Source organism: Salmo salar, chromosome 24, assembly GCF_965601325.2.
Source record: "Salmo salar chromosome 24, fSalSal1, whole genome shotgun sequence".
NCBI classification, from domain to species: Eukaryota; Metazoa; Chordata; class Actinopteri; order Salmoniformes; family Salmonidae; genus Salmo; species Salmo salar.
The window spans coordinates 17,318,464-17,346,232 of NC_138314.1; the positions used below are offsets into that span (position 1 = coordinate 17,318,464).

Consider the following 27,769-nt stretch of genomic DNA (forward strand, 5'->3'; position numbering starts at 1 on the left):
TTCATTATATTTTATTAAATAAATGTGAACACAGAAAAACAAGAAAACAAAGACCGACAGTTTCACAGCAGTGCGAAATACAACTACCCACAAATCCCCAGGTGAAAACACGCAACTAATATGACTCCCAATCAGGAACAACGACGTACAGCTGTTCCTGATCGGGAGCCACACAGACCACACAGAAATAAACAAACTAGAAAACCAACCTAGAATACAAAACCCAGAACATACACCAAAACCCCTTAATACATAAATAAAACACCCCTTAAATAACACACACAACCCGAACCATATGAAACAAATACCCCTCTGCCACATCCTGACCAAATATAATACAATTACTCCCTCTGCTGGTCAGGATGTGACAGTTTCATTTGTTCCCAGGGGGGAAGGGGAAGGCACCTTGGGAGTGCTTAGGCAAGAGGCCTGCAGGCATACATATACCCGTAGTATATACTCTGTCTATGCACACTAGGTAAGACCTGGGTGGACCATCCCCTGTATTTTGGTTAGTGCGCAAGGTGGTGCTAGTTAGGTAAGTAGTGGGTAGTTAAGGTAGGAGAGGGGGCTTTGACATTTACTTGCTTTGGTTCCGTTCAGCCCCTTTTCCCCAAATTTACCGTGTGACGGAATAAATTCCTAGTAAACGGTAAATTCTCTGCCTTTTGTCATCCTTACTCGCACCTACAGTCCCATACCTCTTTCACTCCACGGGAAGTTGAGTTGTAGCAGGGTGTTGCGTTTCCTCTTCCTAGAGGCGTACGTAACAATATACCACGGTATGACAGAACATTACATTTTACTGCTCTAATTACGTTGGTAACCAGTTTATAATAGCAGTAAGGCACCCCGGGGGTTTGTGGTATATGGCCACTATACCACGGATAAAGGCTGTATCCAGGCACTCCGCGTTGCGTCATTCTTAAGAACAGCCCTTAGCCGTGGTATATTGGCCATATACCATACCCCCTTGTGCCTTATTACTTAATCATAGCAGTCAAGCAGGTTAAATCGACATCCATTGATGGAAAATGATCTGGTGAGTTTAAGGGCAAATTATCTTTTCTCTTGTAACTTATTCAAATTCCTTTATTATGTCATAGCTTACAATAATTATTTTGAGGAAACCCGAATTTTGCTTCTAACGGTCGTTACAAGTTACTATGATATTCCTTAATTGGCTCGATAACCTTATGGAAAAGGGGTTTATTGTATAGATATGGCAACTCCTCTCTTGCTGTGAAAAAAAAATGTGGGCTAGTTTTTAGGCCTTTTGGGTGGTTTTGAGTGGTCCTTAGGCTAGAAGTTTTAGCTTGACCTGGCACCCCTGCTTGCCGGTTTCCTGCTGTGTTTGCAAACACAAAGTCCTCAGATCTTCTCCATCTGGTGCAGAGTATCAGGTATGAAGGGAAGACCCAGATGCAGACCACGTCGAGTAAACAATAGTTTAATATTCCAACGGGCAGTCAATAGACAGGTCAAGGCAGGCAGGAGTCCGTAAACCAGAGGTAGGGCAACGGTACAGGGTGGCAGGCAGGCTCAGGGTAAGGCAGAGGTCGGTAATCCAGAGGGCTGCAAAGGTACAGGTCAGCAGAGGCTCAGGGTCAGGCAGAGTGGTCAGTCAGGCCGGCTCGGAGTCAGGACAGGCAAGGGTCAAAACCAGGAGGGCGAGAAAAGAGACTGGACAAAGCAGGCGCTGAGACACAAACCACTGGTTGACTTGGACAAACTGGCAACAGAAACAGAACACAGGTATAAATACACAAGGGATAATGGGGAAGATGGGCGACACCTGGAGGGGGGTGGAGACAATCACAAAGACAGGTGAAACAGATCAGGGTGTGATAGAGCTCTTCAACTTCCTGATCACCTCATTTTTCTTAGAGATCTGAGAGAGCAGAGGGTAGGGGGGTGGGGAGAGAGTAGAAGGGGGAGAGATGAGAGGGAAGAAAAAGGAGAAGTTTTGGATAACTGATCTAGAATTAGGTTAAATATTTCAAGGAGTAAACTCTGGTGTAATAACAGTAGTATAATGATAACTGTATATATCGGCACCTTTGCATCTCTGTCTTCGATGGCGGCAGCGACTTCCATCTCCAGTGTTGCAACTAGCTCCATGTTGGTGTCATGGCGAAGCAACACCTGCATGTAGCGTGTTCTTTCACATTCCTCAGCCGGGCTGGTGATCAGTTTCTCTAACAATACCCCCTGCAACTCCAGCAGCCTCAATGGCAGCCCCTCACTAATCCTTTTTGGATTCAGGCTGTAAAACTGCAACATTTGGAATAAGTCAAAGGGTATGAATACTTACTGAAGGGACAAGGTTTTACAACACAGTTACTAAGAGGTGGGGGGGGGGGGGGGGGTAAATAATGGTCATGATCATGTTATTTAGGCTCATTAGATAGTTGTATTACATGCCAAATAAAAAGGAAAATGCCACACACTGCTGCTTATGCTCCCAGGTGACTTTACTATAACAACGTTTCAACCCTTTGGTCTTCATCAGGCATCATCCCAGGTGGGGGTGAAAGGTTCTATAAATGGGGGTAGTACTCAGTGACATCACTTCCTGAAACAGGAGGTAAAAAAATAAAACATAGGTTCACAATATTAACATTAAATGTATATATGTATATACAGTTGAAGTCGGAAGTTTAAATACACTTAGGTTAGAAACATTAAAACTCGTTTTTCAACCACTCCACAAATTTCTTGTTAACAAACTATCGTTTTGGCAAGTCGGTTAGGACATCTACTTTGTGCATGACACAAGTAATTTTTCCAACAACTGTTTACAGACAGATTTTTTCACTTATAATTCACTGTATCACAATTCTAGTGGGCCAGAAGTTTACATACACAAAGATGACTGTGCCTTTAAACAGCTTGGAGAATTCCAGAAAATTATGTCATGGCTTTAGAAGCTTCTGATAGGCTAATTGACATCATTTGAGTCAATTGGAGGTGTACCTGTGGATGTATTTCAAGGCCTATCTTCAAACTCAGTGCCTCTTTTCTTGACATCATGGGAAAATCAAAAGAAATCAGCCAAGACCTCAGGAAAAAATTGTAGACCTCCAAGTCTGGTTCATCCTTGGGAGCAATTTACAAACGCCTGAAGGTACCATGTTCATCTGTACAAACAATAGTACTCAAGTATAAACACCATGGGAACAAGCAACTGTCATACCGCTCAGGAAGGAGATGCGTTCTGTCTCCTAGAGATGATGGTGCTACCAAATTAGTATTTGGTAGCATTGCCTTTAAATTGTTTAACTTGGGGCAAATGTTTTGGGTAGCCTTCCACAAGCTTCCCACAATAATTTGGGTGAATTTTGGCCCATTCCTCCTGACAGAGTTGGTGTAACTGAGTCAGGTTTGGAGGCCTCCTTGCACGCACACACTTTTTCAGTTCTGCCCACACATTTTCTATGGGATTGAGGTCAGGGCTTTGTGATGGCCACTCCAATACCTTGACTTTGTTGTCCTTAAGTCATTTTGCTACAACTTTGGAAGTATGCTTGTGGTCATTGTCCATTTGGAAGACCCATTTGCGACCAAGCTTTAACTTCCTGACTGATGTCTTGAGATTTTGCTTCAGTGCATGCACAATTTTCCTCCCTCATGATGCCATCTATTTTGTGAAGCGCACCAGTCCCTCCTGCAGCAAAGCACCCCTACAACATGATGCTGCCACCACCGTGCTTCACGGTTGGGATGGCGAACTTCGGCTTGCAAGCCTCCCCCTTTTTCCTCCAAACATAACGATGGTCATCATTGCCAAACAGTTCTATTTTTGTTTCATCAGACCACAGGACATTTCTCCAAAAAGTACAATCTTTGTCTCCATGTGTTGTTGCAAACCGTAGTCTGGCTTTTTTATGGTGGTTTTGGAGCAGTGGCTTCTTCCTTGCTGAGCGGCCTTTCAGGTTATGTCAATATAGGACTCGCTTTACTGTGGATATAGATACTTTTGTACCTGTTATCTCCAGCATCTTCACAAGGTCCTTTGCTGTTGTTTTGGGATTGATTTGCACTTTTCGCACCAAAGTACGTTCATCTCTAGGAGACAGAACGCGTCTCCTTCCTGAGCAGTATGGCGGCTGCGTGGTCCCATGGTGTTTATACTTGCGTGTTTGTACAGATGAATGTGGTACCTTCAGGCGTTTGAACCAGACTTGTGGAGGTCTACAATCTTGGATGAATTCTTTAGATTTTCCCATGATGTCAAGCAAAGTGGTACTGAGTTTGAAGATAGGCCTTGAAATACATCCACAGGTACACCTCCAATTGACTGAAATTATGTCAATTAGTCTATAAAAAGCTTCTAAAGCCATGACATAGTTTTTGGGAATTCTCCAAGCTTTTTAAAGGCACAGTCAGCTTAGTGTATTTAAACTTCTGACCCACTGGAATTGTGATACAGGGAATTATAAGTGAAATAATCTGTCTGTAAACAGTTGTTGGAAAAATTACTTGTGTCATGCACAAAGTAGATGTCCTAACCGACTTGCCAAAACAATAGTTTGTTAACAAGAAATTTGTGGAGTGATTGAAAAACGTTTTAATAACTCCAACCTAAGTATATGTAAACTTCCGACTTCAACTGTGTGTGTGTGTGTATATATATATATATTCAATTAGGGTAATAAAAAATACATTATTATTAAAGTCAGGCTTATGGCAGCCAGTCTGATGGAGAAACTTTAGAATTTCAAGCCACAACTCTTATTTTGAAAAACAAGGACTGCTGGTCATCAGTGGCGTTGTACTAAAGTGAATGGTACAGCCTACTGTGCAAGTTATAGAGTACCACAGTATGAGTCATAACACCCATAAAACATAGCGGTCAAACACGGAAATAGTTCCAATCATTTTTCCACCATAAAATGTTCCCATAGAGGATTTTAGAAACACTTCAAATAAGGGCTGTGTTTCATGTAGGTTTACCCTGGCATGATGTTTTGATAACCGTGTAAATCTCTCAAGGACAAGGTGACTTTTATCAATATAATCGCCCCCAAAAATGAAACGCTGATTAGCTGCTAATGTAGCTATCATAAAGAACTACAAATGCCATTATGACAAGACTGTTGAATCGAGGTAAATGTAATAATCTCTGGATTAACTATCTAATGTTAGCTAAATTTAGTAATGAATACATTTGGTAAATGTATTTAAATTGACAATTCTTTGAACTGACTTGTGCAAGTTTTAAATTGACACAATACCTGTTAGCAAAGGTGTAACTATAGATGACATGCAGGCGCTTGCAGGGATTTGTAGTCTTACATGATGTCTACTTTGATGCTAATTAGCATTTTCGAATAGGAGAGCTGACTATATTGATAAAAGTCACCTTGTTCGAGAGAGATTTACATGGTTATCAAAACGTCCCGCCAGGGTAAGCCTTCACGAAACACAGCCCTTATTTTAAGTGTTTCTAAAATTCCCTATGAAAAAAATGAATAGGTGAAAAACGATTGGAACCATTTCCCTATTTGACCGCTAGGGTTTATGGGTATTATGACACCTCCACTGTGGGGCTCTATTTGGATGGAGATACCGTTATTTGAAAATTCTCATAATTATTTCGACTTTGGGATACAAACCTTAGTTGATGGTGGTACCAATAAAATGCTTATAAGTCATGGTTTACAAAACTCTTCACTTTACTCTTCTCAGTCTCCGCTAGCAAATATCTTTGTAGGCAGCTGATGCTGATGGACTGGACATCGATTAGTTAGAATAGCATAGTTTACTGGTCAATGACAGATGTCAACTCGGGATAAATCAAGGAGCAGTATCTAGCTCTAGTATCTAGCTCTATTTGACTAATAGACGACTGTTAATGAAGATAAGCTCGTTTATCGGGTGCTTTTCGAGCACTCTTAGTTTAGTGGAGTCACCTGGAAAGCTAGCTAGTTATCCAGGTAGGAAGAGATAGCTAACGTTATCTAGCTAGCAAGATGCGTCGTTATGCTAGCTGCAGATGATAGCTAGCTATGTCGTGTATGTTTTGACCATAGCATTAGCCAGTAGCTAAGGGCTAGTCTAGCTAGCAGGAATTATCAGCTAATAACGCTAGCTAGCTAGTTGGGGGGTACTACGTTGCTTTTTCCTGTGGATTTCATCTTGCCAGTCCGGGAGAATGGAGGGTACGGATGACGACGTGCCCCTCATCCTGACCTGGGATGATCCGACCAGCGGTCTGTTGAGCGAGGAGACAGAGAGGGGAGACGAGAGTAAGTTTTTGTTGACATCTACATTTTACTGCGTAGCTAGCTGACCCAGCTAGCAAACGTTAGATATCAAAGGTGGCTGCAGCCCGTGACAAATCTAATAGCATTTAGCACAGCATATTCATAATGGCTATCGTCATTTTTAGGATTTGTCTTTTGTAATCTGTTTTAACTTTTCTTGTCTCATAATAATGATCATTAGTTTACTTGCTAGGCGCTCAGCTTCAGTCTTCTAATTCTATTCTATTATTTCTAATGTTAAGCATAGATTGGGCAGCAGGTAGCCTAGTGATTTAGAGCGTTGGACTGGTAACCGAAAGGTTGCTAGATCGAATCCCCGAGCTGACAAGGTTCAAATCTGTCGTTCTGCCTCTGAACAAGGCAGTTAACCCACTGTTCCTAGGCCGTCAATGTAAATAAGAATTTGTTCTTAACTGACTTGCCTAGTTAAATAATTTTTTTAATCAGATTATATGGAACAACTATGAACTGTTCAGAGCCTTATTGTTTTGGTGACCTGTCCTGTTTGGGGTTGTTGGTTGATGATCAAATCAAATTTGTATTAGTCACATGCGCCGAATACAACAGGTAGACCTTACAGTGAAATGCTTATTTACGAGCCCCTAACCAACAGTGCAGTTTAAAAGAAAAACGGATAAGAAATAAAAGTAACAAGTCAATAAAAACAGCAGTAAAATAACAATAGTGAGACTATATACAGGGTGGTACCAGTACAGAGTCATGTAGGTGGAGTTATTAAAGTGACTATGCATAGATGATGACAACAGAGAGTAGCAGCTGTGTAAAAGAGGGGGGGGGGGGGGGGCAATGCAAATAGTCTGGGTAGCCATTTGATTAGATGTTCAGGAGTCTTATGGCTTGGGGGTAGAAGCTGTTTAGAAGCCTCTTGGACCTAGACTTGGCGCACCGGTACAGCTTGCCGTGTGGTAACAGAGAGAACAGTCTATGACTAGGGTGGCTGGAGTCTTTGGCAATTTTTAGGGCCTTCCTCTGACACCGCCTGGTATAGAGGTCCTGGATGGCAGGAAGCTTGGCCCCAGTGATGTACTGGGCCATTCGCACTACCCTCTGTAGTGCCTTGTGGTTGGAGGCCGAGCAGTTGCCATACCAGGCAGTGATGCAACCCGTCAGGATGTCTTTATCACGGAATAAGATAAATGGTTGAGTTTGATGTCATTTGAAATCTTACAAACAGGGTTGTCAAACTAATAATATAATTTATTGAAAAAAGTTTTTTTTATCTTTAACGTCTTTTATCTAAATGGGTAAACTCAATTTTTTTTCGTGTTCATATATGTTGGAGTATAGATCCTATTTTACATAATCAAAGCTGTTTGTGTTGTGCCAACAATCGGTGAGGCACGGCATGCTATTGAATACAGGGTGGGTGGGTGTCTTGTTTTTGCTACTAAAGTTTTAACGTTCAAATGGTACCATAAAGATGGTTAGAGGTCCATACGTCAGAGAATGTTGGGAATATCCATTGTTTTAAATTGAATGGTGAATCTTCTATCGGAAACCTATTGAAATCCTAGTGTGTTTTGAGTTCACAAGTACTACAGTTGCCATGGCGCCCTAGTAGCAGCCTAAGCAGAGAGCTCCTGTAAATATGAACATATTTAATTATTTGTAAGTCTTTTTAATAGTGTGGTTTTTTTTATCAGCTGTTTTGTTTTTGACTGGCTGGTCAGCTCTTTTTGGCTTGGCTTATTATAATTTTTTTGAATGATGCACCTGGAGACAGCACTGTACCAGTTTTTTTTGTTTCACCTGGTTGCTGGTTCCTGATCTTTTGATAACATCAATTGAAGAGTCAAATGAAGCTTGAGAGGAATGGGAGATGCAGTGCTGAAGCAAAGGGGTTGTAATGAGGATGACTGGCTTGTACTCTGAACTGTGTGTGGTGAGCTTCCTGCCTCCCTTAGCTGCTGAGTCATCACCCAAGTGGGTGCCATGCATTGTGAAGGAAGAGAAGTCCAGTAGCTACACAACTCAGGCTGGTTCCCAGAGTAGCCCTCTACAAGATCAACACCAGACTCCATCTTCATCAACCATCTCCCTGAGCACCTTCCTCTGATCAAGCCATGAACTGTCCCTCCATCTTTGGAGGATGCATGCACTCAAAGACTTGGCATCAATTATTGGTTGACCTAACTATACAGTAGCTAGGCTACTCACGATGATGTATTGGTTGACATAACTATACAGTAGCTAGGCTACTCACGATTATGTATTGGTTGACATAACTATACAGTAGCTACACTACTCATGGTTATGTATTGGTTGACATAACTATACAGTAGCTACACTACTCATGATTATGTATTGGTTGACATAACTATACAGTAGCTACACTACTCATGATTATGTATTGGTTGACCTAACAATTTTTTTTATCTTTATTTAACTAGGCAAGTCAGTTAAGAACAAATTCTTATTTACAATGACGGCCTAGGAACAGTGGGTTAACTGCCTTGTTCAGAGGCAGAACAACAGATTTTTACCTTGTCAGCTCGGGGATTCGATCTAGCAACCTCAATCTAAATCCTCATCAATCTACAAACAATACCCCATAATGACAAAGCGAAAACAGGTTTTTAGAAATGTTTGCAAATGTATTAAAAATAAAAAACAGAAACCTTATTTACGTAAGTATTCATATCCTTTGCTATGAGACTCGAAATTGAGCTCAAGTGCATCCTGTTTCCATTGATTATCCTTGATGTTTCTACAACTTGATTGGTGTCCACCTGTGGTAAATTCAATTGATTGGACCTGATTTGGAAAGGCACACACCTGTCTATATAAGGTCCCACAGTTGACAGTGCATGTCAGAGAAAGAATTGTCCGTAGAGCGCCGAGACAGGGTTGTGTCAAGGCATAGATCTAGGGAAGGGTACCAAAACATTTCTGAAGCATTGAAAGTCCCCAAGAACACAGTGGCCTCCATCATTTTTAATGGTAGTAGTTTGGAACCGCCAAGATGGGAGAACCTTCCAGAAGGACAACCATCTTTGCAACACTCCACCAATCAGGCCTTTATGGTAGAGTGTCCAGATGGAAGCCACTCCTCAGTAAAAGGCACATGACAGCCCACTTGGAATTTGCCAAAAGGCACCTAAAGGACTCTCAGACCATGACAAACAAGATTTTCTGGTCTGATGAAACTAAGATTGAACTCTTTGGCCTGAATGCCAAGCGTCACATCTGTAGGAAACCTGGCACCATCCATCCCTACGGTGAAGCGTGGTGGCAGCATCATGCTGTGGGGCTGTTTTTCAGCGGCAGGGACTAGGAAACTAGTCAGGATTGAGGAAAAGATGAACGGACCAGAGTACAGAGAGATCCTTGATGAAAACCTGCTCCAGAGCACTCAGGACCTCAGACTGGGGTGAAGGTTCACCTTCCAACAGTACAATGACCCTAAGCACACAGCCAAGACAATGCAGGAGTTGCTTCGCGACAAGTCTCTAAATGTCCTCGAGTGGCCCAGCCAGAGCCTGGACTTGAACCCGATCGAACATCTCTGGAGCGACCTGAAAAATAGCTGTGCAGCGACGCTCCCCATCCAACCTGACCGATCCAACAAAATGTGGAAAAAGTCAAGGGGTCTGAATACTTTCCGAATGCACTGTATAGGTAATAGAATAGGCATTCCCATTCAAGTTGTCATTCGACGGTGGGTGGACCGATCGGCAATCTTTCTAGTAGTAAATGGAAGTTAAAATTTCAATTCATTTTCAATGGTATACCAGCTAAATTGCAGTGGTCTGAAGGGATGGCAGGTAGCCCAGCAGTTAAGAGCATCGGGCCAGTAACCGAAAGGTCGCTGGTTTGAATCCCCAAGCCGACTATGTGAAAAATCTGTCTGTGCCCTTGAGCAAGGCACTTAACCCTAATTGCTCCTGTAAGTTTCTCTGGATAAGAGCGTCTGCTAAATTACTCAAATGTAAATGGGATAGGTCCATTTTATGAATTCTGTTTCTATGATTGAATTGACACCCACCCTGTATTTAAGAATATGCTGTGTCTCAACTGATAAGGACACAACACAAACACCTCAGATGATCTAATGTGAAAATAAGAACAATCTGAGTTTACGTGTTTTTAGGTAATTGGAGTTAAAATGGCTATAAAATAAAAACATTTTGAAGAAATTATCAAAATGTTTGACAACCCTGTTTGTAAGCCTTCAAATGATATCAAACTCAACCATTTATCTTTTTCAGTGATGAAGACATGGATGTCTCATGGTAGGGCGGGGTATGCAAAATGGGTGTACTTTGAGCAAAATCTCTTTCTGACCACTATTACCATGGGCAAACATGTATGAAAGGATTCATTCATATATAAAGGTGTGCAGTCAGAAAGGGATTGAAATCATATGGAACGACCATGAACCAAAGAGTACAGAAGCAAATGCATCTACTTGAACAGCGACTGTAAATAATTTGAAGGTAAAATAACATAACCCCTTCTAGGACACTCACCAGAGAGGCAGCTCCTCTGCAAGCTGAGGTTAGGTTTTGGCTGACGGCAGTACGGTTCGAGGGTACGGTGGTTTGGGAGGTTCTGCTGATTGTCATCAGAGCAGATAAATGCAGCGCTGGCTTGCTCCTCTGTCGCTTTAAATTAGAAGAGAGAGGTGTCCCCCTGACCCAGAGATCGTGTTTGTGTGTCTCTCCACTTCAGTAATCCTGTAGCCTTTGTACCACACACACACACACACACACACACACACACACACACACACACACACACACACACACACACACACACACACACACACACACACTGCAGACTGCCTCTCACATACACACTGGAAACTGCAGCATCAGCAGAGGCAGATACCTCTGTGTCTGCCCCCCACCCGCAGCGCACGCAGGGCAGGGGGGGGGGGGGGGGGGTGTGTGGTGTGTGTGTGTCTCTCTCTCTAGGGCCCCCCGGGCCTCTCTGGTTCTGTGTGTGTGTGTGTGTGTGTGAGAGCTCCTCTGGAAGTGGACAGGAAAAGGACTGGTGTTTTTCCAGGATATCTGGAGTGGGAGGAGGGCTGACTACCCTGAGGCCTGGGAGGAGAAGTTTGTTCCACAGGCAGTAAAGAGCAGGACACAGCAAAAGGAGGCCTGCTCTAAAACACACAGCCTTGAGCAGACCGTCACTCAGGCTCCGGCTCACGACAGGACATGATACAGCTGCTGGCTTTGTTCTTGTGATTTAGCCTAGTTGGAGAAGCCACTGTGGAGGAAAGAGAGGATTTCTGTAGTATTTTCCTCTTAGCCCAGAGGACTGACCAGGACTGCCCTGTGTGTGTTTGTATGGGCCTGTGGAGCCACAGGCAGGCACGGGGCCTGACCTCAGTGCGTTGTTGACGGGCGCTCTGAATGTTTTATTGTTCTGAAAAACAAACGAGTGGCTGGGACTTTACCCACAGACACAGTGCTATTAGGACAACAGCAGATACTAGGCCACTTCATTATCACCATGTAGCCAGAGGCCTGAGAGAACAGGAGCCTCACCAGGATTATTATCACTCAGCTGGAGTTTGATCTCTACACAGCAGCAGACTGAGCTCGGAACACGCTACTGTCACAGCACCTGAATAGGCTTCCGTGTGCAGGATCTGACTGGCTGACAGCTGGCTGGCATAATATCGATGACTCCTGCCTACTTGGCACTCAAATCCAGTGATCACAGATGTCTGTCTGTAATTCCTAAGGAGAGGAGAAGACATCTACTACACATCAACTAAGGATTTTACTGCTTGGTTTTATGAGGATTTTATTTTTAAATACGTTTTTAGATCTGTCTTTTTTTAGAGTCAATGGTTAGCTGGTTGTATATTATCTTTAGTAAGCATGACTTAAAGTTGGATTCAAATATGGGTTGGGTTGATTTTAAGGATTATTTATATCGTTGTGTCAGAGACTGAAGTCATATTATAAGTACTTAGGGTAAGTTTAAGATGGTAGTTTAGATTTTCCTCAGCCTGCTAAGGCTCCAGACAGCCAAACCAGACATCGCACGGATCTAATCAGGACCTTCTTCATTCTCAGTCTGGTGTCTCTCACCATCAGGAGGTGACCTCACTTCCTGTCTATAACTTGAAGGACACTCCTCAATCTAACATCAGTGAAGAGCGGCGTTGTCGATTATAAAAGTGATCCATGTGCACAGAGAGCAGAACTGAGCTCAAAGGTGAAACTGCACTGAGCGGAGAGAGGGAGGAGCCCAGAGAGGGAGAGAGGAAGGGAAAACGAGGTTAAGAGAAGCGAAAGAGGGTAAGAGAAGTTGTAACTCCAGAGAGTGTGACGTGCATTCTGGACTCCCCAGTCTCCCAGGCTGAGGTAGGCTGCTGAGGTAGGCTGCTGACAGAGGCTGTGGGATCCTACCCTAGCCCTTTGACTGAAGAGAGACACTGGATGGTTCATCTGTCCACCAGCTGTCATCAGACGCTCGAGCAACATTTGTTTTTCATTGAATGGTTTGTTTGTTCCTGCGACAGAGGACATACCTGTCTCTAAGAACGCAGGGTACACCACCTGCTCTGTGTGTGTCTGGAACTCTGAGCTGTGGTGAACCTTTGTCTGGGGATCCCTGTGGGGGATCTGTTTTTACATTGTCTCTCTGACGTGTGTCCATGTGCAGTGGAATGTTAGCCCGTGCGTGTCCCTGGAGGCGCGAGGACGCTGGACCTGTGAACTGTGAATGACACACACTGCTTTAGCGGACCAAGTCCCCAAACACACACTCAAACTCCTGGACCACTGGTAGCTAGCAGAGCCATGGAGTGTTCGGCCGTGCAGACAGAGACTCCTGGTATCCATGACAACAGTGTAGAGTTGACCCTGGAGGAGAGTCCGGTCCTCATCTCCTCATTCTGCACCGAGCTACAGCTAGATAGCGTGGGTATGTGTGTGTGTGTGTGTGTGTGTCTGTGTGTGTGTGTGTGTGTGTGTGTGTGTGTGTGTGTGTGTGTGTGTGTGTGTGTGTGTGTGTGTGTGTGTGTGTGTGTGTGTGTGTGTGTGTGTGTGTGTGTGTGTGTGTGCTTGCGTGTAGGATATGTTGTGAACATGCAGGATACAGTGCTGTTGAAGCCGTCCCACCAGTTAGTCTACTCTAGTGTGTATTAGCTCCGTAATAGTATAGGAAATGACTAAATATATCTGTCAGGTTTTGGAGGCTCTTTAATTATTTTGTATTAACGAATGAATAATGTTGTGGTTGTTCCTTCTGTGTAGATGGAGGAGGGGGGTATGACATAGTGAATAACCAGGTGATACCAACACCGGGGCCACCACCAAACTACAGATCACACAATGCCTCACTTCAACAAAGCTGGGAGATTAACTACCAGGAAGCAGCCATCTATCTACAGGTACAAAATACAGCCCCCCCCCACACACACACACACACACACACACACACACACACACACACACACACACACACAGCCATTTTGGCATGTTGGCTAGCTAGACTATATTACTGTCTACTTGGTATTTACTTTAAAAGTTAGATGGTAATGATTAGCTACATTATAATGTTAGGAGTTGTAAGCTGACTGTAAGAAAGCCTAGCTATGGTGGGACACATCAGCATCTTCTGACGGGTAGATCATGTGCGTTTGTGTGCTAAACCTTTTGTGTACTGTTGTGTCTATGACTACCATTAAATGTGAAGACCTATTTCATCAAATCAATTCTCTATGTGTAATTATTATTACGGGAGTAAACTAATCAGGTCTACCTAGGAAGTCGGGGCACCACGGGAAATTGTTTAGAGTCTCTATTTCCCAAATCGACTCTTCAGATATTTTCATATCTTATCAAAACAGTCGCTTATTAATTAATTATTATTACCTCATCAGTTCTCATTACTGAAGGTCGCAAACCTTTGGATATCTGCATGAACCCTAGCCTAAATGATGAATCAGTGATATATAAATTGGCCTAATTATTTATTTACTAACTAACTAAATAATTACAGAAATATATAACAAACAAACAGTAGATATTTGGGTTAGCGGACGAAGCCGATATGACAGCTTGGTAGACAAAGGGGTGGGGACTGAGAGAGCGGGAAAGACAAAATGGATTCTCCACACAGTTGATAATTATATTCATTGAAATGCTAATTCTTTGCACATGAACGGCCGCTCATTCGAGAATAATTGCAACGTATATATACACACCCGTATGTCGTTGTTGTCTTCTCTGTTGGAATCGCCGGTCCGTCTGCTGGAGAGTCAGTTCATCAGAGAGTCTCTGGTTAACTTCCCCAGAAGTCACAATGTCCTATGTGGTTGTAGCTTTCTCCGCGGCTCTGGATAGTGTCTGTTGTAATGGATACGTCAGGCCTACAGATGGTCGTTGCATAGTATAGATGCTTCCACGGTTGTCGGTATTCTCGTACTAGACTTACGTAATTTCCAGCTGCAGACTAGTAATTATACGTCTAGGATTTGCTCTTATTCTGTAGTGATTGATAGTCTCAGAGCTTAACCATTTCCAGCCATGTAGCCAAAACTACAGCTGTATGGTCTTCGTGGCCTATAGCGTTAACCATTTCAACATGTAGCATCAGCTCCATATTTTCTGGTCGAATGTACATTTCGCAGGAGTGGGTTTAATAAACTTCTGAGAAAAGAGCAGTCCATGACGCTGACGTAATGTCTATGCTCACGTGGGCGTGGCACCTGATTTGGTTAACTTTATATGAAAACCCATGTTTTCTCATTTAGAAGGTTAACATCACATTACATCTCTTCACAAATAGTTTAATGTTTAATCACATACGTTTCACAATATTTAAATGTAAACCTGATAGCTGGGAAATGTACACTAAGAGATACAGTTATCTGTTTCCTGTCTTCATGAGATCACCAAGTGAAACACACTTGTCAAACACACTTGAAACACACTTGTCCACGGACCACTCCCACATTCTCAAAAATATAAATATTGTTTAATTATTCAAACTTTCAATGTCCAAGTGTCTCTCTGTGTTCCACAGTTTACATTCCAACCTCGAACACTACAGAGCATAGGGGCAGCGTATTTTATGACCGACCATAAAACAGCCGACTTCCCGCTCTCCTCCTCTACGAGAGAGAGCACGCTGTAGAGCGGACCCACTGTAACCTGATCCTTCAGATGGTCACAGGAGAGTTATGACAGTACATTTTATTTGTAGCTATAGGTATAGCTCAGGTGAATGGTAGAGAGCTGTAGAACAAATGTATCATTTTCACACTTGTATTATTAAACGAAATGTCGATGTGTGTGTGTGTGGTTGGTCCATAGGAAGGAGAGAACAATGATAAGTTCTTCACACACCCTCGGAATCCAAAGGCGCTGGCAGCATACTTGTTTGCTCACAACCACCTGTTCTACATGATGGAGCTGCTAACAGGACTCCTACTGATGGTGCTGTCTCTCTCTGAGGCTCCCGCTGTACCATCACTACGCCTGGATGTTTATGTACGTACACACTGCCACACACACTGCCATACACACTGCCACGGGTTCACACCACTCTGGACCTGCTGGGTTAGGGTTAGAGGGCAGAGGTTAGGGGTGAAAGACTAAAGGATGTGTTCTGTCTCTGTAGGTCCACGCCACTCTGGAGTTATTGGCTCTGGTTATGGTGGCGTTTGAACTCTGCATGAAGCTGCGCTGGCTCGGCTTCCACACATTCATCAGACACAAGAGGACCATGGTGAAGGTACATACACACAACTTCATAGGAGCATCCCAAGCAGTGCATATAGATTGCAAACAAGAGTGGTCCCAGAATCGATTCCTGAGGGACCCCGTGAGACCCTATATACTCACAAGAGTGACACATTATTGCCTGTCAGTTAGATGGTTTACAAACAGTTATAGTTTCAGCATTTCATATGACTGACAGCTGGTCTCTCCTGTGTGTAGACGTGTGTGTTGCTACTCCAGTTTGTGGAGGCCATAGTAGTTCTGATCCGGCAGACGTCACACTTGCGTGTGACCAGAGCTCTCAGACCCATTTTCCTGGTGGACTGCAGATACTGTGGTGCCGTGCGCAGGTACACACACACGCGCACACACACACACAGCGCAGATACATCACATACACACCTTTACCTGTATTACCTCGCACTGCTTTGTTGTTTCCAAAGTGTGAATAACTGTTGTGTGTTGTCACCCTCTTGTCCAATCAGAAACCTGCGTCAAATCTTCCAGTCCCTTCCCCCTTTTATAGATATCCTGCTGCTGCTGCTCTTCTTCATGGTCATCTTCGCCATCCTGGGTGAGACACACAAACACACACATCTTGGCTGTTCATCGAAGTAAATAATGACATTAATCCTAAATGACAATCCTCGAAGAGCCTCCAAAAACATTGGACAACAGTGGAAATTATATGATCTTACAAACAACTGTACCTTGAAATCTAAATTCAATTATGTTCTATTATGTCTGTCTGAGTATGGATCTGTTCTCTCTCTCTACAGGCTTCTGTCTGTTCTCCCCGAACACTTCTGATCCAGTAAGTGAAACCGTTTGACTGACATTTTCAGTATGGTGTGCCTCTGTAGACTGCTAGTTGTGGTGCTAACTGGAGGGGACTGTCTCAAACTGTTTTGTCTGGCTTTCTTTTCTCAGTACTTCAACACTCTGGAGAACAGCATCGTTAGTCTTTTTGTGCTACTGACCACCGCAAAGTAAGACTTGCTCATCTACCACACACCATAACTCCTGCTTTATACACCTGTGTCTCTAATAGTCTGAAATGTTTCATGCTCTGTGACTGTTGAGATTGTAATACTCTCTCAAGACAGCGTAGTGACTGTTGAGATTGTAATGCTCTCTCAAGACAGCGTAGTGACTGTTGTGATTGTAATGCTCTCTCAAGACAGCGTAGTGACTGTTGAGATTGTAATACTCTCTCAAGACAGCATAGTGACTGTTGAGATTGTAATACTCTCTCAAGGAAGCATAGTGACTGTTGAGATTGTAATACTCTCTCAAGACAGCGTAGTGACTGTTGTGATTGTAATATTCTCTCAAGGAAGCATAGTGACTGTTGAGATTGTAATACTCTCAAGGAGGCATAGTGACTGTTGAGATTGTAATACTCTCTCAAGACAGCATAGTGACTGTTGAGATTGTAATATTCTCTCAAGGAAGCATAGTGACTGTTGAGATTGTAATACTCTCTCAAGGAAGCATAGTGACTGTTGAGATTGTAATACTCTCTCAAGACAGCGTAGTGACTGTTGTGATTGTAATACTCTCTCAAGGAAGCATAGTGACTGTTGAGATTGTAATACTCTCTCAAGACAGCATCAGTGGTGGAAAAAGTACCCAGTTGTCATACTTAAGTAAAAGTTAAGATACCTTAAAAGAAAATTAGTCACCCAGTAAAATACTACTTGAGTAAAAGTCTAAAAGTATTTGGTTTGAAATAAACTTCATATATAGTATCAAAAATAAGAGTATAAATACATTTTCAAATTCCTTATTCCTCTTATTTTTTTAAGGGTTGCAGGGGCACACTCCAGCACACTCCAACACTCAGACATCGTTTACAAACGAAGCATGTGTGCTTGTTTTTCTTGTTGTCAAATCCCTTCAAAAGTCAGGTGACCTAAGCACTTCCAAATATGGAGTTGCAGGTTTGCCATATCTGTCATGTTTGCGCATATCTCTCCTATGTGCAAATCTTTATGGCAGTCATTTTACTTAAGGCCCTTGGAAATTACCTGCATATCTGTAGTTATAAAAAAAAATGGAATGCAATATATCGATTTACAAATCAAAAGGTGTTTGTTTGTGGATAGTGAATTTCATTTGTGGATTGGTGATTTACATTTGTGGATTGGTGATTTACATTTGTGAATACATTTGGCATGATATTGATCCCATAAAGGAGCTCCTTCAGAGTGAATGGGAGTCTATTGGGCGCTAGCTCAAAAACCCAACATTAGCACGAATTCTGTCAACAAAAAGTAAAACATTGCAAATATTTTCCGAGATGTGAGATAATTAACTTGCTATATCTGTAGTATCTCATAGCTTTGGAATCGTGACATTACATACTTTCGAGGAAAATAGCCACGTTTCTCAACATATAGACTAACTTTGAGAAGGGATTGCGTGACGATGAGCTTAGCAACCACGTGGCACAGCATGACAACGTGAGTGCGATTGGTCGACAGTCTGCTGGTTGGGGCGTTATACGTTCCTTCAGCAATTTAGATTCCTATCTTCTTTCTATAATATCTCTGGCAACGGCACCATGCAATGCACCCTGGACTAATGAGGCAGACAATTAGGAAAAATGTGCTAGACCATCCATTAACCTCCCTGGGCAAGCGTCCCACCTAGTCAACAGCCAGTGGAATCGCGTGGCGCGAAATACAAATACCTCATAAATGCTATAACTTCAATTTCTCAAACATATGACTATTTTACACAATTTTAAAGACAAGACTCTTGTTAATCTAACCACACTGTCCGATTTCAAAAAGGCTTTACAGCGAAAGCAAAACATTAGATTATGTCAGGAGAGTACCCTGCCAAAAATAATCACACAGCCATTTTCAAAGCATGCATATATGTCACAAAAACCAAAGCCACAGCTAAATGCAGCACTAACCTTTGATGATCTTCATCAGATGACACTCCTAGGACATTATGTTATACAATACATGCATGTTTTGTTCAATCAAGTTCATATTTATATCAAAAAACAGCTTTTTACATTAGCATGTGATGTTCAGAACTAGCATACCTCCGGTGAACCCACAAACCTCCGGTGAATTTACTTAATTACTCACGATTAACGTTCACAAAATACATAACAATTATTTTAAGAATTATAGATACAGAACTCCTTTATGCAATCGCGGTGTCAGATTTTAAAATAGCTTTTCGGCGAAAGCACATTTTGCAATATTCTGAGTAGATAGCCCGGCCATCACGGCTAGCTAATTTGACACCCATCAAGTTTGGCCCTCACCAAACTCAGATTTACTATAAGAAAATTGGATTACCTTTGCTGTTCTTCGTCATGGTTCTTCTACTTCAACAACAAATGTTGTTTTGGTTCGAAATAATCCATAGTTATATCCAAATACCTCCGTTTTGTTCGTGCGTTCAGGTCAGTATCCGAAGGGTGATGTGCGAGCGCATTTCGTGACAAAAAAATTCTAAATATTCCATTACCGTACTTCGAGCATGTCAAACGCTGTTTAAAATAAATTTTTATGCGATTTTTCTCGTAAAATAGCGATAATATTCCAACCGGGCGACGTTGTATTCGTTCAAAGACTGAAAAAAAAACATGGAGTCCTCTCGTGGACGCGCACTCCAGTGTCATTGTTCCCTGCCTGACCACTCACAAAAACTCCTGCTGTTTTTCGCCCAGAGACTGCAGAGACGTCATTCCACTTTCTGGCGCCTTCTGAGAGCCAATGGAAGCCTTAGAAAATGTCACGTTACAGCAGAGATGCTGTATTTTTGATAGAGATGCCCTAGAAGGAGAACAAATTGTCTGACAGGGCACTTCCTGTATGGAATCTTCTCAGGTTTTGGCCTGCCATATGAGTTCTGTTATACTCACAGACACCATTCAAACAGTTTTAGAAACTTTAGAGTGTTTTCTATCCAAATCTACTAATTATATGCATATTCTCGTTTCTGGGCAAGAGTAGTAACCAGTTTAAATCGGGTACGTTTTTTATCCGGCCGTGCAAATACTGCCCCCTAGCCCCAACAGGTTATATTACACATGTCTCGAGGTAGGAATATCACAAAAATATGATCAATGGCTCATTCGAGAAAAGACATCCGAGTTACGATATCAGTCAGTATTGAAATCTGACATGTATGATAGACGTTTTTGCAATCTAAAAGTCGTATTCCTTATTAACTTCCAGTGTAGTGAGAGCGACTTTATCACAGTGCTACGACATACCAGCCGGATTTCTGCCTGCTTGAACGCCAATAGCTCAGAGGGTCATGAAAACATGAAATGGGAATCGATAGAACATCACTCAAAATGGGTGAACCATTCCTTTAAGTACTTTACACCACTGAACAGCGTAGTGCTTGTTGAGATTGTATTACTCTCAAGACTGTATAGTACCTAATGAGATTGCTGGTGTCCTGTTTCCTCTAGCTTCCCAGACGTGATGATGCCAGCATACTCTAGGAACCGTTGGTCCTGTGTCTTCTTCATCGTCTACCTTTCCATTGAACTCTATTTCATCATGAACCTGGTACACACACACACACATGCTGTTGTTTCCTCCCTGTGTACCCTTTGGCCATGGTTTGACAGTGTGTTTGTGTTGCAGCTTCTGGCAGTGGTGTTCGATACATTTAACGGTGTTGAGAAGATGAAGTTTAAATCTCTGATGCTCCACAAACGCTCCGCTATCGACCATGCCTTCCAACTGCTGGTCAGCAGACAGGTACACATACACACACCCAGGTAGTGTCGGTAAGCTGTTGTAATTTATGTGTAACTGTTGCGTTTCGTGCGTGTGTATTTGCTCCTTAGAGGCCAATGGGTGTGTCTCTGAAGCAGTTTGATGGTCTAATGCGTTTCTACAGACCCCGTATGTCTGCCAGAGACCGCTTCCTCACATACAAGGCCCTAAACACTGCAGGAGCACCCATGCTCAGGTAACACACACACACACACACACACACACATACTGTATGAGCACACACATACTATAAGTGTTGTTATTTTAAAGAGGTGTGTGTGTGATGTTCTGTTGCAGCCTAGATGACTTCTATAAATTCTATGAAGTAATTGGCCTCAAATGGAAGGTAAGCCTAACACACACACACACACACAAATACACAGTTCGCATATGTCTCTGTGTGGATTTACCTATATCTATTCTCCCCTATTTATTTGGACAGTGAAGCAAACATTTTTACATTTGGCTTTATACTCCAGCATTTTGGATTTGAGATCAAATGTTTCATATGAATTTCTCCTTTTATTCTGGGGTATTTTCATACATACACTACATGACCAAAGGTATGTGGACACCTGCTCGTCGAACATCTCATTCCAAAATTATGGGCATTAATATGGAGTTGGTCCCCCCTTTGCTGCTATAACAGCCTCCACTCTTCTGGGAAGGCTTTCCACTAGATGTTGGAACATTGCTGCGGGGACTTGCGTCCATTCAGCCACAAGAGCATTAGTGAGGTCGGGCACTGATTTTGGGTGATTTTGCCTGGCAAGCAGTCGGTGTGCTAATTCATCCTAAGCGTGTTCGATGGGGTTGAGGTCAGGGCTCTGTGCAGGCCAGTCAAGTTCTTCCACACCGATCTCGACAAACCATTTCTGTATGGAGCTCGCTTTGTGCACTGGGGCATTGTCATGCTGAAACAGGAAAGGGCCTTCCCCAAACTGTTGCCACAAAGTTGGAAGCATAGAATCGTCTAGAATGTAATTGTATGGTGCACCGTTAAGATTTCCCTTCACTGGAACTAAGGGGCCTAGCCCAAACCATGAAAAACAGCCCCAGACCATTATTCCTCCACCAAACTTTATAGTTGGCACTATACATTGGTGCAGGTAGCGTTCTCCTGGCATCCGTCAAAAACCCAGATTTGTCAGTTGGACTGCCAGATGGTGAAGCGTGATTCATCACTCCAGAGAGCGTGTTTCCACTGCTCCAGAGCTTTACACCACTCCTGCTGACGCTTTGCATTGCGCATGGTGATCTTAGGCTTGTGCTCGGCTGCTCGGCCATGGAAACCCATTTCATGAAGCTCCAGACGAACAGTTCTTGTGCTGACATTGCTTCCAGAAGCAGTTCGGAACTCTGTAGTGAGTGTTGCAACCAACGACAGATGATTTTTACGTGCTTCAGCACTCGGTGGTCACGTTCTGTGAGCTTGTGTGGCCTACCACTTCGCTGCTAAGCCGTTGTTGCTCCTAGACGATTCCACTTCACAATACCAGCACTTACCGTTTACCGGGACAGCACTATGGGGGCTGAAATTTGATGAACTGACTTGTTGGAAAGGTGGAATCCTATGACGGTGCCACATTGAAAGTCACTGAGCTCTTCAGTAAGGACATTTTAATGCCAATGTTTGTCTATGGAGATTGCATGGCTGTGTGCTTGATTTTATACACCTGTCAGCAACGTGTATGGCTAAAATAGCCGAATCCACTAATTTGAAAGGGTGTACTTTTGTATATATAGTGTATCTGTTTTACCGTTTAGAAATGAAAGTACTTTATGTACCTAGTCCCCCCATTTGAAAACGTATTGTTTTTGTAAGTATTTGGTTATGTTGTGCCCAATTAAGATTAAAGGGATACTTCGGGATTTTGGCAATGAGGCCCTTTCTACTTCCCCAGAGTCAGCTGAACTCATGGTTACCTAGTTCCTCATTGTTATGTCTCGTGTCCAGTTAGAAGGAAGTTAGAGGTAGTTTCACAAGCCAATGCTAACCAGTGTTCGCACAATGACTTAAAGTCTATGGGTATCTGATAGCGTGCTAGCAGATACACATAAACTTCCAGTCATTGCGCTAAAGCTACTTAGCAATTAGGCTAGCGCTAGTTACCAATTTCCTTCAAACTGCATGCAGAGACATAAAAATGGTATCGACGAGTTCATCTGACTCTGGGGAAGTAGATAAAGGGCCTCATTGCCAAAATCCTGAAGTATCCCTTTAATCTTAATTGGGCACAACATAATCCGAAACACAACAAAACAAAATCCAAATGCATCCAACAAGTTTGTAGAGACACAAGCTTGATATAATCATTGTGTGCTAGGAATGTGGGACCAAATACTAAACTTTTGACTACTTTAATACACATAAGTGAATTTCTCCAAATACTTATAGCACCATCAAATGGGGGGACTAGATACATAAAGTGCTTTCATTTCTAAACGGTAAAACAGATACAGTTGAAGTCAGAAGTTTACATATACTTAGGTTGGAGTCATTAAAACTCATTTTTCAACCACTCCACAAATTTCTTGTTAACAAACTATAGTTTTGTTTCAGTTTCTGATAGGCTAATTGACATCATTTGAGTCAATTGGAGGTGTACCTGTGCCTCTTTGCTTGACATCGTGGGAAAATCTAAAGGTATCAGACCTCAGAAAAGAATTGTAGACCTCCACAAGTCTGGTTCATCCTTGGGCGCAATTTCCAAATGCCTGAAGGTACCACGTTCATCTGTACAAACAATAGTACGCAAGTATAAACACCATGGGACCACGCAGCCGTCATACCGCTCAGGAAGGAGACTGATTCTGTCTCCTAGAGATGAACGTACTTTGGTGCGAAAAGTGCAAATCAATCCCAGAACAACAGCAAAGGACCTTGTGGAGATGCTGGAGGAAACGGGTACAAAAGTATCTATATCCACAGTAAAATGAGTCCTATATCAACATAACCTGAAAGGCCACTCAGCAAGGAAGAAGCCACTGTTCCAAAACCGCCATAAAAAAAGCCAGACTGTGGTTTGCAACTGCACATGGGGACAAAGATCGTACTTTTTGGAGAAATGTCCTCTGGTCTGATGAAACAAAAATATAACTGTTTGGCCATAATGACCATCATTATGTTTGGAAGAAAAAGGGGGAGGCTTGCAAGCCGAAGTACACCATCCCAACCGTGAAGCACGGTGGTGGCAGCATCATTTTGTGGGGATGCTTTGCTGCAGGAGGGACTGGTGCACTTCACAAAATAGATGGCATCAAAACTTCTGACCCACTGGGTATGTGATGAAAGAAATAAAAGCTGAAATAAATAATTCTCTCTACTATTATTCTGACATTTCACATTCTTAAAATAAAGTGGTGATCCTAACTGACCGAAGACAGGGAATTTTTACCAGGATTAAATGTCAGGAATTGTGAAAAACTGAGTTTAAATGTATTTGGCTAAGGTGTATGTAAACTTCCACCTTCAACTGTATGTATGACAATACGAAACATTTGGTCTCCAATCCAAAATGCTGGAATATAGAGCCAAATTAAAAGTTTTAGCTCCATTGCCTAAATAAATATGTAGGGGAGTATATATATACACACCTCACTGATGTGTGCCTGCGTGCGTGTGATTGTACTCTAGGCACGGCGGAGCGGGGAACACTGGTTTGATGATCTTCCACACACTACTTTTCTTATCTTCAAAGGTGACTTGTATTTTTCCCTTCTTTCTTCCATCGCATCCACTGCTGTGTTCCTCTTCTCTTATCTGAGGTGACTCAGACTGACTGACATCCTTCTTGTTAATGTTTCTACCAGGCATCAACCTGCTGGTCAAGTCTAAAGCCTTCCAGTACACCATGTGTAAGTAGACATCCATTATTAGTAGTATTAGCTATAGTACTATCATCTGTGTTGTAAACCTAGGACCAAACTTAACTCTCGGACAGGACTAACCCTAGGACACAATTAACTCTCCTCTCTCTCCTCTGTAGATGTGGTGGTGGCTGTCAACGGAGTGTGGATCCTCGTAGAAACCTACATGTTGAATAGTAACTAAACCTATTCCCAGACTATAAAGTACTTTTAATGCAGATTCCCTGTTATGCATGATTTTTAATTCAGGACTAGGCTTAATCTGGGTCCAGGAAATCGTCCCTAAGTGTCAAGTAGAGACCTACAAATTGAACAGTAAGGTTGTCTCTAATCTCTGTCCCCTCCCTCTGCAGGTGGATTCTCCTCGTCCAGAATAGTCCCCTGGAGCTACATTGTCTTCCTCACAAGTAAGATCACGCACAAACAGACACACAGAGAGCCACATCCTTTTTGTCACTAGTGAGAACACACATTTTTACTCCGCTCGCTCTCCTTTTCTCCGTCTCGCTCTTTTTCAATCTCTAGTCTATGGGGTGGAGGTGTTGTTGAAGGTAACGGGCATGGGACCGTTGGCCTACTTCAGCTCCGGCTGGAACCTGTGAGTACTGACCCTTAACCCTCAACCCTTAGCTTGTCCAATGTGTTTATTCAGGGGCATAATAGCCGTCAATGTCTCTGTGTTCGCCTCACCAGGTTTGACTTCTCTGTGACGGTGTTTGCCTTTCTGGGCTTGATTGCCCTGGCCTTCGACATGGAGCCCTTCTACTTCATTGTGGTGCTCAGACCGCTGCAGCTACTCAGGTGGGTTACCACGACAACACGCACGTATGTTGTCAGGGGGGCAATTCGTTTGTGTGGGTATTTTGTTAGGTGCATATATGTGTGTTACCGGTATGTAGATTCATAAGTATTGTGTTGATCATCACGTCTTAAGTATGTGCACTCTATCAGGTTGTAAGTGTGTGTACTCTCTTAGGTTGTTTAAGATAAAGCAGAGGTATCGTAACGTGTTGGACACCATGTTTGAACTCTTCCCGAGGATGGCAAGGTAACAACTTTTCCCCCTGAACCATAACCCACTATATTTACATACAACGCATGTACAGTTGAAGTCAGAAGTTTACATATACTTAGGTTGGAGTCATTCAAACTCATTTTTCAACCACTCCACAAATGTTTTGTTAACAAACTATAGTTTTGTCAAGTCGGTTAGGACATCTACTTTGTGCCTGACACAAGTAATTTTTCCAACAATTGTTTACAGACAGATTATATCACTTATAATTCACTGTACCAAATTCCAGTGGGTCAGAAGTTTACATACACTAAGTTGACTGTGCCTTTAAACATCTTGGAAAATTCCAGAAAATGACGTCATGGCTTTAGAAGCTTCTGATAGGCTAATTGACAACATTTGAGTTCATTGGAGGTGTACCTGTGGATGTATTTCAAGGCCTACCTTCACACTCAGTGCCTCTTTGCTTGACATCATGGGAAAATCAAAATAAATCAACCAAGACCTCAGAAAAAAAATTGTAGACCTCCACAAGTCTGGTTCATCCTTGGGAGCAATTTCCAAATGCATGAAGGTACGTTCATCTCTACAAACAATAGTATGCAAGTCTAAACACCATGGGACCACGCAGCCGTCATACCGCTCAGGAAGGAGACGCGTTCCGTCTCCTAGAGATGAACGTACTTTGGTGCGAAAAGTGCAAATCAATCCCAGAACAACAGCAAAGGACCTTGTGAAGATGCTGGAGGAAACGGGTACAAAAGTATCTATATCCACAGTAAAACGAGTCCTATATCAACATAACCTGAAAGGCCACTCAGCAAGGAAGAAGCCACTGCTCCAAAACCACCATTAAAAAAGCCAGACTGTGGTTTGCAACTGCACATGGGGACAAAGGTCGTACTTTTTGGAGAAATGTCCTGTGGTCTGATGAAACAAAAATAGAACTGTTTGGCCATAATGACCATCATTATGTTTGGAAGAAAAAGGGGGAGGCTTGCAAGTTGAAGAACACCATCCCAACCGTGAAGCATGGGGGTGGCAGCATCATTTTGTGGGGGTGCTTTGCTGCAGGAGGGACTGGTGCACTTCACTAAATAGATGGCATCATGAGGGAGGAAAATTATGTGGATATATTGAAGCAACAGCTCAAGACATCAGTCAGGAAGTTAAAGCTTGGTTGCAAATGGGTCTTCCAAATGGACAATGACCACAAGCATCCCATAGGAAATTTGTGGGCATAACTGAAAAAGTGTGTGCGAGCAAGGAGGCCTCCAAACCTGACTCAGTTACACCAGCTCTGTCAGGAGGAATGGGCCAAAATTCACCCAACTTATTGTGGGAAGCTTGTGGAAGGCTACCCGAAACGTTTCACCCAAGTTAAACAATTTAAAGGCAATGCTACCAAATACTAATTGAGTGTATGTAAACTTCTGACCCACTGGGAATGTGATGAAAGAAATAAAAGCTGAAAGAAATATTTTTCTCTACTATTATTCTGACATTTCACATTCTTAAAATAAAGTGGTGATCCTAAAACAGGGCATTTTCTACTAGGATTAAATGTCAGGAATTGTGAAAAACTGAGTTTAAATGTATTTGGCTAAGGTGTATGTAAACTTCCGACTTCAACTGTATGAACCTTGTGTAGAAACCTACTTAATAAGAACTTGTATGTGTTCTCAGCCTGGGGCTGACGTTGATCATCTTCTACTACTCCTTTGCCATTGTGGGGATGGAGTTCTTCGCTGATGTAGTTTACCCTAACTGCTGCAAGTGAGTCACGCATACACTCTTACACCCAGTTCACTCACACACTAACCTGTCAGTCTAACCTGACACTTTGTTCAAAGCAGAGCCTAAGAATACTAGAAAAAATATTGGTGCTCCAGTAATATGACGGCCATCTTGGTCAGGGTGGTTCACATAGGTTCCAGTTTGTCTCCCTTCTCTCTCTCGTTCTCACAGTACCAGTACAGTAGCAGATTCATACAGGCAGATCAATGTAACCATAGGCAATAGGACGGTGCTGGATGAGGGCTACTACTATCTCAACAACTTCGACAACATTCTCAGCAGCTTTGGTAAACACACACACAGTAGTCAATACTAGGCAGTTCCCTATATACTATTTTGTTATAT

General features: G+C 42.7%; 1 protein-coding gene and 1 long non-coding RNA gene across 8 annotated transcripts in view; one reads left to right on the forward strand and one right to left on the reverse strand.

Annotated features, from left to right (window-relative positions):
* Positions 1-11,005, reverse strand: LOC106585002 (uncharacterized). 3 transcript variants are annotated; one of them, XR_014382513.1, is made up of 4 exons: positions 10,760-11,005; positions 5,619-6,217; positions 2,451-2,575; positions 1-2,274 (listed from the first exon to the last, which is right to left on the reverse strand). It is a non-coding gene; the product is annotated as an uncharacterized LOC106585002 (long non-coding RNA). The 3 variants fall into 3 exon arrangements; XR_001323878.3 differs by having other exon boundaries at positions 1-1,891; positions 2,059-2,575; XR_014382512.1 differs by having other exon boundaries at positions 1-2,575.
* Positions 5,980-27,769, forward strand: part of LOC106585001 (two pore channel protein 1) — a 24,230-nt gene continuing 2,440 nt past the window's right edge. Inside the window, exons 1-21 of one of the 5 annotated variants that reach the window (XM_014170723.3) lie at positions 5,980-6,251; positions 13,508-13,644; positions 15,572-15,748; positions 15,879-15,992; positions 16,199-16,329; positions 16,465-16,553; positions 16,759-16,793; positions 16,910-16,968; positions 20,430-20,529; positions 20,608-20,724; positions 20,814-20,938; positions 21,040-21,088; positions 24,380-24,443; positions 24,556-24,600; positions 24,732-24,788; positions 24,966-25,019; positions 25,138-25,210; positions 25,306-25,413; positions 25,589-25,660; positions 27,314-27,403; positions 27,596-27,711. In XM_014170723.3, coding sequence (XP_014026198.1) covers positions 6,158-6,251; positions 13,508-13,644; positions 15,572-15,748; positions 15,879-15,992; positions 16,199-16,329; positions 16,465-16,553; positions 16,759-16,793; positions 16,910-16,968; positions 20,430-20,529; positions 20,608-20,724; positions 20,814-20,938; positions 21,040-21,088; positions 24,380-24,443; positions 24,556-24,600; positions 24,732-24,788; positions 24,966-25,019; positions 25,138-25,210; positions 25,306-25,413; positions 25,589-25,660; positions 27,314-27,403; positions 27,596-27,711 — 1,906 coding nt within the window. In that variant the 5' untranslated portion in view covers positions 5,980-6,157. Of the gene's footprint in view, positions 6,252-11,300; positions 13,176-13,507; positions 13,645-15,571; positions 15,749-15,878; positions 15,993-16,198; positions 16,330-16,464; positions 16,554-16,758; positions 16,794-16,909; positions 16,969-20,429; positions 20,530-20,607; positions 20,725-20,813; positions 20,939-21,039; positions 21,089-24,379; positions 24,444-24,555; positions 24,601-24,731; positions 24,789-24,965; positions 25,020-25,137; positions 25,211-25,305; positions 25,414-25,588; positions 25,661-27,313; positions 27,404-27,595; positions 27,712-27,769 lie in introns of those variants that run through there. The other 4 variants (XM_014170722.3, XM_014170721.3, XM_014170725.3 and 1 more) reach the window with 4 other exon arrangements.